Here is a 15000-nt window from a genome sequence, read left to right on the forward strand (position 1 = left end):
AATATCCGTGAGAATTTATTATATAATGGAATAGAGAGAGACAATAATATTGAAAACTGGAGATCATTAACAATTAGCGATGTTTTATGTTAATATCATAACAAGGAGCAGAGACAAGATTGTTGGCATAACGTTTATAAATGATCTAACGATCGCGACTAGATCATGGCGTATGTTACTTTCCAAATACGATATTGTATATTTAAAGGAACAATTTAACACATCGTAATTTGCCGTAAATTGTTTCCATAATATTCCTCATTATTATAATGATAGGATACTGCACGACCGTGGTAGGGACGACAACGGAAGAAGGGGGTGGGGAGAGGGAACCAGGTAAAAGGGTTGAAAATGATGACGTTAATGCGATCATATGTTTCATTAAAATGAATGCTTATTAGAATCATTCCCATAACGTAAATCAGGATACAATTTGTCGAATTAAAATTTATATCAATATATAATTTTCCGTCGAATCAAATTTAACGTCATACACTATAGTATACGTACATGTATATATACATACATACATACATACATAAATATATATATATATATGTATTAAAAAATTAATAAAATAAACATTTACTGGCATATAAATGTTAAAAATCAAATCACTATTTTTTTTTTATTTTTAAATTATTAAGATATTTTTTTTTTTTACATCATCATCATTAATATTATTATTATTATATAGATATTTTCGTTACATTAATCATAGATTGCATTTTCATAAAAAAAATTTTTCAACATATGTATATATATATATATATATACACACATACACTATATTGTATATAGCGATAATTTTTTTGCGTTCGAAAATCAATCTAAATAAAATTTTAATTATTTTTATAATGTAATTAATTATATGAACGAACGACGAACGAATAATAAAATTTATCTAAATTATATAAATTATATAAATAATTACTTACCGATAAGTTTGCCGAATTGTGCCGGAGGTTTCCATTCAGGATAATGTCGTGGAAAACGTGCCCTCGACCAATATGTTCTCATAGAGATCTTGTACAATGCTAACTTGTCTTGCCTATCCTGACTCTCTTGTCTGTCCTGTATCGAAGATCCGCATTGGGCAACTACCAATAATATATGGGAGCCCAATAGTAACGTTGATAGCAATGGCCATCGTATCCACGTTAAACGAAACATCTGTTGAAAAAAATTGTTTTATTTTATTTTATTTTATTTTATTTTATTTTATTTTATTTGTTTATGTTTAATATTCTGATTAAATTCCAATTTTTTTTTTGTCGAAATAAAAATTTATAATAATGTTATATCATCATTAATTATAAAATATATGATATATGTATAACTTGTATAGAATATGTGTGTGTGTGTGTGTGTGTGTGTGTGTGTGTGTAAGATTTTGTTAAATTGAAATTATCGACATATGAATATATATATCTTTTTTTTTTTTTTTTGTAAATTACTAAAGTAGAAATATTTTTTTCTTTATTTTTAACAAACAAATATTTGTCTTTTATATATATATATGTATAATAAAACAAACGTGATATATAGAATAATGTGTAAGGCAATAAGAAAATTTTCTTTCTTAAAAATTTTTAATCACAGTAGAAAAAAAAAAAAAATTAAAATTGAATAAAAATTTATCTGCTTTCATTTTGCTTTTTCTTAGGAAGATTTTCAAATTGGCAAAATTGAGAAAATCTTTTCGTGAAAACTTATGAGATGACTTTTACTTAGGTCAAAGCGGTAACCTTATCGACGAATCTTGCAAGAAGGACGATCGTTAATTTAGCTAACGAGCTGTCGTCCTTTAAAATTCCATAGCGTGCCGGGTTAAACGTGTCGATCCTGACTATCGATTTTCTTGGGACGAACAAACTCCAGCAATATCTCATCTACCAAACCAATCTAGGTTTCTTCCTTTCAGATTTAATATTCAATGGATATCAAACACTCTAAGAACCTAATCTAATCTATCTTATATATCACCATTACAAAGAGTATATATGCATTACATATGAGTGTTTATATTACTCGTAGATCTTCATTAATGATTACCAAAGGAAAAGAAATATTTTCATTTACTGTGATTGATCAACTTGTATCATTGATTAAGAAATTTTATACATTTTTTATCGGTATTCATTAAGCGTGAATATTTACGATGAAACGAAAAAAGAAAAAGAAATCATTCGTTCGTTGTGATTAATTAATTTCATGATTAAAAAAAAAAAAAAAAAGAACAAAAAAAAGAAACAAAAAAAAAACAAAAAAAATAATTCATTCGTAAAGACGACAAAAAATTTTACAAAGTGTACCAGAGTATGTAATTTATATGTATAGATCTAATGACATAAAAATATAAAAATGTATAAAACGAAATATACGTAGATAGGGAAACTTTATTAATCACAATTTTACATGAATCGATAAAAAGAAAATGAAACAAAAAAGAAAAAAAAAAGGGGGGGGGGGATTGTAAAAAAATTATAATTTCTAAATATTTCACGAGTATTAAAAGCATATTGAAAAAAGTAATGGAAGAAAATAATTAAATATACATATACAGAAAATTTTCATTGGTTTATAATTTTATAATTAACCGATAAAAAACAAAATGACAAAAAAAATTGTTCAAAAAAAAAAAAAATAAATAAATAAAAATAATAATTTCTATATATACAACAAATCAATCAACGATGCATGCTATCGACTTCCCATAGTACGAAACAATTTAAATACATACATACGAGGAACATGTAATGCTCACAATTTTACATTAACCGATTAAAAGAAGAAGGGAGAAAAAAAGAAACAGAAAAAAAAAGAAATAATAAAAAAAATAAACAAATAGAAATAAAAACATAATAAATAAAAAACAATAATATTATCTAAATATTTCAGTAACATTAACGATACATTCTCAATTCCCATGAAACGAGATATAACCATATTTGTATACAACGAATATTAGAGATACGAGGATAATAGAGATACGAAATCGATCGGGAATAATGAAAAGCTCGAGAAAAGCGGGGGGTTAGGGAGGGAGGGGTGGTTTGTTGGACTAGACGCATAAATTTCGCGTGCGGTGGTCTTTCGATGGTAACAAAAAAAAAAGAGAGGGGGAGGGGGAGGAGGAGGAAGGGAAGAAGGGATGGGTAGGGAAAAAAGAAGATAACGAAATGGGAAAAAAAAGGAAAAGAGAGAGAGAGAGAGAGAGAGAGAGAGAGAGAGAGAGCGAGGATAAAAAAAGAGATAGAGAAGAAAAAAAATAAAGGAAAAAAGAAAAGGAAAGAAAAAAAAAAATAAAGAAAAGAAAAGAAAAGAAAAGAAAAGAAGAAAACAAAAAGCAAAAAAAAAAAAAAAGAATTGTAGGGATCAATCGGTGGGCCAAAGCACGAATCACGACGAGATTAGCCTCGTAACGGCATAGCAAATGGAACGAATCCTATATCAGAGTAGATGGAGAGATAGGGGATGGAAGTGGAGGGGGGAGGGGGAGGGGGGAGAGGGAGAGAAACGAGGATTGGCCAGGTAAAGAGCTCATAGGGATCGTGTTCCTCTCTTCGATCTCTTCGCATGTGTGCATTTGTGCATGTGTGCATTTGTGCATGATGTTTCTGTGAATTGGTGGTGTGCGTCGCGAGTGAGAGGGGAGGGTGGGGGGGAGGGGGAGGGGGTGTATATGCATGCGTGAAAGTACGATGGATGTTTATGTGCATCTCTACATGCATGTATGTGTATAGTTGAGAGAGTGGGTGGATGAGTGGGTGGATAGATGGGTGGGTGTGTGTACGGTGCATCGTCACAGCGACGCGTCGTGTTTACATATGCAAATTCGCGAGTGTACTCAAAATTCAAATCGCATTCAAATCGTTTCCGATCGGACGGCGCGCGCTCCCGCGAAATCCACCAAATTTCATAGCTCGACGCGAACGACCGGCGAGACTCTTCTTTTCTCTCTCTCTCTCTCTCTCTCTCTCTCTCTCTCTCTCCCCCTCTCTCTTTACTTTTTTCTTTCTCTCTCATTCTTCCTCAAGTTAGTTAATAGAAAAAAAAAAAAAGAAAAAAAAAAAAGAAAGAAAGAAAAAAAAATGATAAAAAAATAAAAGAAAGAAGAGAATGAGAAAAAATAAAAGAGAGAGAGAGAGAGAGAGAGAGAGAGAGAGAGAGAGAGAGAGAGAGAGAGAGAGAGAGAGAGCGCGGTAAAATAAGTTTGATTAAAGTTTTCGGATTCAGTGAATAGATTTATTTTTTTATTCGATACTTAAGACACATAAATTTGAAGTGAAAAAAATTTTATATATCTGCATATTTTTTGTTTATTCGTTTGTTTATTTCTTTCTTTTTTCCCTTTTTCTTTTGGAATTTTTATTTCATACAATATATATATATATATATATATATATATATATATATATATATATATATATATTTTGTAACATGAAATTTATTGGTTTTACTAAATTATTATATTAATTATTTAAATGTATTAAATTCTGATAAAATTAATTGTTCCTTTATATCCTACTATTGTATTCTATTATAAAATTAGACACACACACACACACAAACAAACACGCACACACATGCACTCTATTTATATTTAATGTAAATGTAAAATGAAGATTCTTCTATTTAATAAATTATTGAAAATTTATAAAGTTATGTAAATTCCAGTTAATTAAATTTGTATTATTTTTTATTTTATTAATTACATTTTTTTGTTTCTATCTTTCTTGCACTATTGTAAAATTATTTATCTATAAGAATAAATAAATTGTTTGTTAACAAACGTCTCATTAAGAAATTATTATTATTGTTAAAAGTTAATTAATAATTACTTTAGAAAATATTCTTTCCTATATCGAATTAATCAATTTATCCATTTAAATTTATCCCGTTTGATTGTACGTAACAACGTTTCATTTGCAAAAGATAAATAAATATCATAAGTCAATGTCGATCAAAAAATCTTCTTCATTTATTAACAGAATTAATAATTAAATGTATTTATATTGTAGTTTATATTTTCACGGTATTTTTTTTTTTTTTTTTGTTCGTTCCTTTTTAATACCATTTTGAAGAAAGCTTCATAACATCGACGTTCACAGATCAGAATGAAAACTTAATGAATAGCGAATAGCCAATCATTGAATAATGAAAACATTGTTACGTTTATTTCTACGTCAGTAACAAATATGTTGCAAGAAGAAAAAAATATAGAGGAAAAAAAAGACCAAAGAGAGAGAAAGAGAGAGAAAGAGAAAGAGAGAGAGAGAGAGAGATAGAAAGAGAAAGAGAGAGAGAGAGAAAGCAAAAAATACAATAGCAAATGAAATACATACTACTAACTTCTCGTACGTACGTGAATGTGTATGTGTGTGTGTGTACATGTACATGTACATGTATGTATATGTATATGTACATACATATGCATGTGAGATCGTAAAGAGCATAGTTCGGTACTCGTTTAAAGGCGTTAACTTTTTTCACTATCGGATATGCGTATCCATTTCCTATCCAGTACCATGACACCATACGCGTTTCGTTTTTCATATATGTATAACATATGTATATTCCGTATTTCCCGATGAAAATTTATCGAATAGAAGAAATATCGAAAATAATCGTTTCATATAAACGTATACATATCCGTAATATATTAATAAATATTAATAACGATTGATTGACAGCTTTGAACAGATATTATCAAGAAACGTAAATTGTAATTTTTATTATTATCGTTTTCGAAAATGAGAGATCAAAAAGTGAGAAATCGAAAGACCTTATTAATCTCGTACATATATATATATATATATATATATATATATATATATATGGTCTACCGATAATAAATATGAATATCATTCGAATGACATATCGAACAAATCTTATTAAGGATATACATATATATATATATATATATATATATATATATATATATATATATATATTGTAATTTAGATGTATCGTTGAAAACCATAAAATCAAAAATCAGAAATGTAAAGAACCAGTAACGAACGTACTGTGAATTATTTACTTCCAATTATTATAATAATAAATATTAATAGCGTTTTAATGACACGTTCGATGGTAAGTACGTAAAAAAGGAAAAAAAAAAGAAGAAAAAAAAAAGAAAAAAAAAAAAAAAGAAAAAAAAAATATCTTCATTTAATAGACACACGATCGACAATTGGAAATCAGATTTGACAAATCTAATGATAGTAATTAAAATGCTTACAGTTTTTTTTTTTTAATTTGCATTAATCTTCTTTCAAAGAACAATGTGTTAAGTTTTGATTGAAAGTGATTTGACAAAAAAAAAAAAAAAATAAAAAATAAAGAAAAACAAAACAAAAGAGAAAAGAAAAAGATAGATATGGGGAAAAGGATATGAGGGGAACGAAGAGAGTAAGAAAAAAAACATAGAAAGAGAAAAGAAGGGAAAAACAAAAACAAAAAAAAACGAAAAAGAGAAACACGAAATAACAAAAACGAAAAAAAGGGAGAGGGGTGAAAGGAAAAAAGAAAATAGTATAGAGCAGAGATATAGAAAATAGATAAACGAAAAAGAAAAAAAAAAAAAAAAAAAGAAAAACAAGTATAAAGAGAGAACGAAATGGAAAAAAGAGAATAAGAAATGAAAGAGAGAAACAGCGAGAGAGAGAGAGAGAGAGAGAGAGAGAGAGAGAGAGAGAGAGAGAGAGAGAGAGAGAGAGAGAGGGAGGGAGAAGCAGAGTAAAAGAAAAATAGTAGAAGGAAATAAAAAAAAAAAAAAAATATAGATAAAGTAAAATAATAGAAACAAAACAGAGGAATAAAGGATATATAAAATCAAAAAGAAAGAAATAGAGAACGGAAAGGGAAAAGGAAATAAGATATTACAAAGAGAGAGAGAGAGAGAGAGAGAGAGAGAAAAATAGAAAATAGAAAATAGATGAGCGAAAATATAGGAAACATAAGCGAGGAATAGAAAATGGATAAAGTGAAAGAGAAAACAAGAAAAAGAAGAAAAGAAGAAAGAAAGAAAGAAAGAAAGAAAGAAAGAAAGAAAGAAAGAAAGAAAGAAAGAAAGAAAGAAAGAGAAAATGGAATGGAAAATGGGAACAATCAATGCGAGAAAGAGAGAGAGGGAGGGGGGGTGAAAAAAAAATAAAGAAGAAAAAAAAAGTGAGATGGAGAAAGAGAAATGGAAAAATTCGGAAAAAAAAAAAAAAAGAAAAAAAAACAGAGAAAGGAAAGAAACGAAGTATCGAAAAGAGAAAGGAAATGAGGAGAGACAGAGTCAGGGAAGAAAAAGAAACGTAGTATCGAAAAGAGATAAATAAAAAAGATAGAGATAAGAAAAAATCGTAGACATTTATAAAAATATCGTCGCACGTTTATCGATTTAAATAAATAATTAACTAACTAATTAATTACTTAGCTGACTTTAACTACGTAATACTTGGTTAACAAAAAAAAAAAAAAAAAAAAAATGAGTCTATTATGTTTAACAGGAATACGAACGTGTTCGTTCAATTATCGTCCCTTATTGTTTTTTAAATTCAATGTAAAGTTAAAAGAACAAAAGAAATTGTAATATATTTTAATGAATAGCCCATCTGAATTATTTATCTATCTATCTATCTATCTATCTATCTATCTATCTATCTATCTATCTATCTATTCTATTAAACAAACAGGTTAGTTAACGAAGCCCATCTCAAACGTGCCAAGTTTACCAAAGGGTCTACGTAAAAGTTATCGAGTCATTCAGTGAAAGGCTAATTAATCACTTTTCACGGTTTGCGCGGGAAAGAGAGAAATGGAGATAGATAGACAGATAGATAGACAGAGTGAGAGAGAGAGAGAGAGAGAGAGAAGGAGAACTCTACTACAGGAGAAACCAACAAGAGTTTCGATTTCAATTTTCGCGGTAATCGCGTTAGATCTTCGAAGCGAAATCGACTACAGCGCCATTCGCTTCTTTTTAAAGGGGGGGAGGTAAAAAAAAATTTATTCAATTAAAATAAAACTTTTTCTTCGTTAGTTCCGACAGTTGTTACGCCACTTGGCAAGCATTAAGAGACGAGAAAAGAAAATCTGTCTGTACGTGTGTTTATGTGTGAGCCGTGTGTTTATTTATTTCGAGTGGAAATTTAGAGAAACTCAACTCCTTTCTAACGAGTCCAACACTTTTCGTTACCCCCCCCCCCCCCCCCTTTCCCTTCACAACCCCAAGAGTTCTCTACGAGCATGTAAAACATTATTTTAGCAATGGCCTAGTATAGGATTTTCTTTCTTTTTCTTTTCTTTCTTTTTTTTTTCTTTTTTTTTTCTTTTTTTTTTTTTCTTTTTTTAAGCAACCAACCGCACCAGCACCATTAGAACTATCGTGGCAACGAGCCACCTTCCTACGAGCTAATTTCCCTCTTTCTATCTCTGTCCCTCTGTCCCTGTCTATGTCTCTCTCTTTGTTTTTGTTTCTGCCTGTCTTTCTCTCTCTCTCTCTCTCTCTCTCTCTCTCTTTTTTCACGTTTTTACCCGTTTACTTCTACTCTTCAAAGAAATACTTTGCAATGGTGGATAACTATTTGTTTCAATTCCTACTTGTAATATATTTGTATGTATGCATTTGTAATAATATTGAAATTTTTTCTTCAAAAAAAAAAAAAAAAAAGAAAAAAAAAAGAAAGAAAGAACAAAAAGAAAAAAAAAGAAAAGAAAAGATTATCGAAAATGCAATAAGCAACATTAATTAAGATGATAAAACATTGAAAAATCCGACTTTGCCTATCAATCGGTGATAATATTGATCAAAATAAATTAATATTATTTATGTTAATCGACGATATTAATTACATGAGTTACAATATTATAATAATAAATAAATCTAATAGATAATATCAAATGAAATATTTCAATAACTTTAATATACTATATAATAGTCATATATCGCACACACGTGCATTCGCAATTAAATGAAAAAAAAAAAAAAAAAAAAGTAAAAAAATAAAAAGAAATGTAAAACTGCCCCATCAAAAAAAAAAAAAAAAAAAATTAAAGAAAAAGAAAAAAAGAAAAAAGAAGAAGAAAAGAATGAACAAAAAATCTCTCTCTCTCTCTCTCTCTCTCTCTCTCTCTCTCTCTCTCTCTCTCTCTCTCCCTCCTTTCTTAATTTTTTTTCTAATCCCAAATATTTAATCGTATTTCAATTTCATTACGAGAGATTCATTCACACGTATGCTTAGATTAGGATTTGTAATTCTCAATTTCAGACATCACCTCGTCGATCCTCGCCATAAGCCGACGTTTGATTCACCCTCAACTCCTAACACCCACCCACCGATCCATCCCGACGTAACCCCCTCTTCTATCGTGACCTAATTCCGCAAACGTGATATTTTCTTATTAAATTAAAGAATAACGCACGGGAAACAAAGTTTCCAATGTGTATTCGCCTTTACCGTTCACTCGCCGTTAATATTCAAGGATACGACGGAGGCTTATCGTTGCGAAGAGAAAATTATAAGAAAATATTGAATATTTGTGTGCGATTTAAAAAAAAAAAAAAAAAAAAAAAAAGGAAAAAGAAAAAAGAAAAGAACTCTTTCTTCTTCCACCATCTTTGAATTCCACTTGAATAGAGGAGAAAGTATTTAACAAAGGAAGAAAACAGAAATAGGAAAAAAAAATAAATAAATAAACAAATAAAGAAAGAAAGAAAGAAAGAAAGAAAGGAAGAAAAAAGGAAAACGAAATCCGAAACCTTTCACGCGCCAAATATGCGATACATTTTTGATAATAAAGGTATGATTATAAACATATTTTTTATATATATATATATATATTTTTTTTTTTTTTTTTTTTTTTTTATGTCATTGTGTAATAGCAATTGTGTAATTGTGTAAAACTATTGTGTCTATACGAATTTACTTAAAAAAGTACAACAATTAAAAGCGTATTCTCTGTACATTTTTTATATACGCTTTGTGTATATGCAAGTATATGCATTATATAATACAAGTATTGTGCGTGTTTGTGTTTATGTGCGTTGTGTAAGAATGTGTGGAAAGAGCATCTCGTTCGAAAAGCTTTCGCCGCAACCATTTCAATGCATTCTGAGAAGTAAACGATTTCTTAGCAAGACGGAATAATATAAGTATGTGTGTTGCACATGTGCGCTATTGTATATGTATGTGTATTGCACTGTACGTGTATTATGTGTGTATGTAAGTGTGTGTAAGTACAATGTACACATATACGTATGTATATGTATGTATGTCGATATGTATGATGTATGGATGTACATATATAGTAAATGTAAAATACAAAGAGAGAGAGAGAGAGAGAGAGAGAGAGAGAGAGAGAGAGAGAGAGAGAGATTCGTAAGTGAGGAAACCGACAAAATGTCGACCAAGAGGGGGGACGAACGAAAAATATCCGAGACAAAATTTTCGTGTTGTAAATCGTTGGTTCCTCGACAAAACGTGACTCCTTTTAAAATTCCAAAGATGTTGAAATGGTAAAAAAAAAAAAAGAAAAAAAAAATAATAATACGAGAAAAGGAGGAAATGCTATCGACGATATTACAACTTACGTCCAGTGAATTTGTATGTAATAACATAAATCAGTGATATTCCATCTCTTTTTGATCGCCTTGACCGTAAGAGCGTCATTTAGCGATGATTAAAATTCTATTTTCGTAGGATATAAAAAAAAATTAAAATTAATAAATAAATAAAAATGACAAATAAAATATAATGTATGTTACGTATGTAAGGGTAAAATAAAAAAGGAAAAAAATAAGAAGTGTTATTTACATTTTTTTTTTTCTTTTTTCTTTTTTTTAAGTATCTTTTAAATACTACAGAAAACAACGTGTGCGTGCATATCTCTCTCTCTCTCTCTCTGTATGTGTAATAAATAAAAAAAATAACAAAAAAAATTATAATACATAAATATATGTAAATATATTTTTTCTTTTTTTATTTTAGTTACTTCTTGGTGCATATAAAAAATAATTTAAAAAAAATATACATATAATAAATAATAATATGTATATATATATATATATATATATAACAAATGATAAAAAATAATAAATAAAATATTAAATATTAAATATAAGAGTAAGTTCATTTTTTTTCTCTTGTATATATATATATATATATATATATATATATATATATATTATTTTTTACTCTTTATCGTACACGAAAAAAAAATAATAAAAAAATACAACAAACACACACACACACACATATAAAAGTGTGCACGTAAAATTTTCATTGTTGTTTTTTTCCCCTTTCTTCCTTTCTTTTTTTTTCTTTCGTTTTGTTTCCAACGGTCATACTATTTTATCTTCGTGACAAAACGTTTCGACCATGCCATTTCATAATTCACGGAATAATAAATAATAAAGGGTTGTAAAATATCGCACGTGGCTTCAATCGTATTTACGCATGATTTCCATCGTTTTCGATGTTTATTTTTTTCTGTTTATTTTCTATTGTTTTTATTTATATATTTCGTTCTTTTCTTTTTCCCCAACCCTCCCCCCCCCCCCCCCCCCCCCCGCCCCCACCCACTCCCCTTTAAATCCATAAAACGATTACATTTTGGTCGCCCGCATTGGTCGATGATTATCGATTTTAGTTCTACCGCAGGAAATTTCCACTGGGCGGCATTTACTTGCTCTATTGAGCCCACCGGTTGAACGCCAATAGACTAAATATTCTTTTTCATTGGTAATAATTGTAAATAATATCTATAAAGTCAATGAGAATTGATTTCTATGATAAAAATGTGAAAGAAACAAAAAAAAAATAAATAAATAAAATAAAATAAAAGTGAAAAATTAATCTTCTAAAAATTCTTTCTTTCTAATACGAAATAAGAATACAAATTTTAAATCCCGATATATGATTAGATATTTGAAATGAATTAAATAAATTAATCATTTAATAATATCATAAAGTTATTAGAGATCAATAATATATACGCGATTATTACAAGCGTTTAATAAATTAACTTTTTTTTTTCCCCCCCTTTAAATAAATAACGACGATTGTTGTAACATAATTAAAATACATTTTTGCCTTTTATGTCTTTTCTTTTAAGTTTATATGTAATATAAATTCTATCCCTTTATGTCTTTATGTCTCCCAAATGATATATGATAATCGTAACGTAATAATTTTAGATAAACAAAATATATTATAAAAGAAAAGTAAATATATAATATTAAACGAATGGCGAAAGTTTTTTATTTTGTATAATTAATAATTCGAATACTCCGGATATCTTGATAACAAGAGTACTAATACTTATTACATATATACATTATAATAATAATAATAATAATAATAATAATAATAATAATAATAATAAATCCGAAACTGGATATTCAAATACTCAGATTGAACTCGGAATACTCGAATTTGAATATTTGATTTATTAAAGTGCAATTCGAGTACTCGGATATCCGGCTAGCTAGCTAGAGCATCAATACGTATATACATGATCGTGATAAAAAAAAAAAAAAGAAAAAAAAATAAGAAAATAAAAAATCCTAGATTAATTATTCGATTTAAATATTAATATCCGAATAATCAGATTCAAATCGCAATTTCTAATGAATAATTCGAATACTCGTATATATCGAATTTACAAGTATCTATGTATAATTAGTAACGATAAAAGATTCGTAACCTGGTATTCAAATATAAGGATTTCATTCAGAATATTCGAATACTCAGATTCCTATTTAAATTAGAATTTCGAGTTATATAATGAGTAAATTAAATACTCGGAAATCCAGTTAGTAAGAGCATTAGTACATAAATATATATATATATATATATATATATATATATATGCATGCATAGATATATATAGATACATAAACTTGTTACTCATTCGACAAAATTTATTTCTCTTTCGTTATAACCAGTGGCAACGAACGAGTTCGTCGGAGTTACGTCAAGCAACAAGTTGTAAAATACGCATTCGGCCGTAAGTAATGAAATACGTGTTTGAGTGCGCGCGTTTCCCCCGTCGAAAATAGATCTCCACTACTATTTCTCGAAACAAAAATTTTCTCTCTCTCATTTTTTTGTTTTTCCTTTTTTTATTTTTTTTGTTTATCGCCGATATAATATCGACAAATGATATATATATATATATATATTTATTCCCACCAAATAATTATCTTCCGTTTATGTCAAACAATTGAATTTAAATAAACTAATATTATATTAATTTTATAATTTATCTCTGATGAATGAATCACTTGATTAATTAATATTTGCGTATATATATGTATTGAGAAAAAAAAAAAAAAAAAAAAAAAAGTTAGGAAAAAATTTGAACACGTGCAACGTGTGAATAGTTATTTAAAAACAATACATTTCTTTTCTTGTATATATATCATAGAAGGAAAAAAAAAAAAAAAAAAAAAAAACAGAAATAGACAAAATACATATACATACAAAAAAAAAAAAAAAAAAAAATACAAACTGGAAAGAATAAACAACCATTATGCATCGAGAAAAAAAATTGGTGAACACACGTTCGTACACGAAAATCAATTAATCTATTATATACCTTTTATAACGAACTAATAAAAAAAGCCGTCATATTCTCTCTCTCTCTCTCTCTCTCTTTCTCTCTCTCTCTCTCTCTCTCTCTCTCTCTCCCTCTCTCTCTCTCTCTCTCTCTCTCTCTCTCTCTCTCTCTCTCTCTCTTTCTCTCTCTGTTTTCCACACAACTTACATAGTCGAGATATTTCGTAACGATGTTTACTCGAGAAAACCACTGATTAACTTTAAACTTAAAGTTTTAGTACTACTCTTGGAATGATTGCTATAGAAAAATACGAGAGAAAGTTTTCTAAACAAAATGAAAGTTTTTCTTTTTCCAATGATAATTAAATAAAAATTGTATAGAAGAACTAGAACAATTATTTTTTCTTTATCATATTGGAGGTTAGAATTCGCAAAAAGGGAGGGATGAAACTATGGAAACGTTTATATCATCGTCTCGAACAATTAATATAACAATAAATTATTTAACACTGTGATTCTTAGTCAAAAAATATCCCTAGGCGATTGTACAATATAACAATTAATACTTTTTCGAGATTTATTTAGGGTAATTTTATTTCGCAAATATTCTCCTTAAGAAAAAAAAAAAAAAAGTTCCTAGATCGGCAATTTTACGCTTTGACAAAAATTAAAAGGTGAATTTTGGAAAAAAAAAAAAATCAATTGTACTCTTTTTACAACACTTTCTTTTGTCAAATTGTAGTTCTATATGTCCTGATTAAAAAAAAAAAAAAAAAAAAAAAAACGAGAGAAAAAGCTAATTTTAAAAGTTTCGAAAAAGCGTAATTAATTTTCCAAATGTATAAAGGAATTTTTTGTATCCAGATCGTATTAATAATTCCGACATCATATTTATTGGACGACTCAATATATATTCGCATATATATAAACACATACATACATACATTTATATATATATATATATATATATATATATATATATATATATATATATATATATAGACGTATGCATGTATATTAGCATATATATAGACACATAAATATAGATACATACATACATACATACATACATACATACATACATTTATATATATATATATATATATATATATATATATATATATAGACACATACATACATTTATATACAATATATATACGTGTACGTATGTACTATATACTTTATACAATATGTATATAGTATATATGTACTATATACTATATACAATATGTATATAGTGTGTATATATATAACGTGACGATAGAAGAAATGAAAAATATTCGATTTCGGGAAACTTTTTCGTTCTGTAAAGTCTCTTATACAAAAGTTCCTTTCTTTTTACATTGAAAAACTGATGGAAACCGAAAGAGAAACGGGAGAACACGAGAGAGAGGGGGGGGAGAAGAGGGGGAGAGAGAGAGAGAGATAATAAGAGATAAAGGGGAGG

At 28.1% G+C, this 15000-nt stretch overlaps 1 protein-coding gene across 7 annotated transcripts in view; it reads right to left on the reverse strand.

Annotated features, from left to right (window-relative positions):
- The window catches only part of LOC124947503, a 195053-nt gene that overhangs the window by 174778 nt on the left and 5275 nt on the right, over positions 1 to 15000 (reverse strand). For all 7 annotated transcript variants that reach the window (XM_047489741.1, XM_047489740.1, XM_047489734.1 and 4 more), the window contains exon 3: positions 939 to 1173. In XM_047489741.1, the coding sequence (XP_047345697.1) occupies positions 939 to 1173 (235 nt within the window). The remainder of the gene's footprint in view (positions 1 to 938; positions 1174 to 15000) is intronic.

This window comes from Vespa velutina, chromosome 3 (genome assembly GCF_912470025.1).
Source record: "Vespa velutina chromosome 3, iVesVel2.1, whole genome shotgun sequence".
In the NCBI taxonomy this organism is placed as follows: domain Eukaryota; kingdom Metazoa; phylum Arthropoda; class Insecta; order Hymenoptera; family Vespidae; genus Vespa; species Vespa velutina.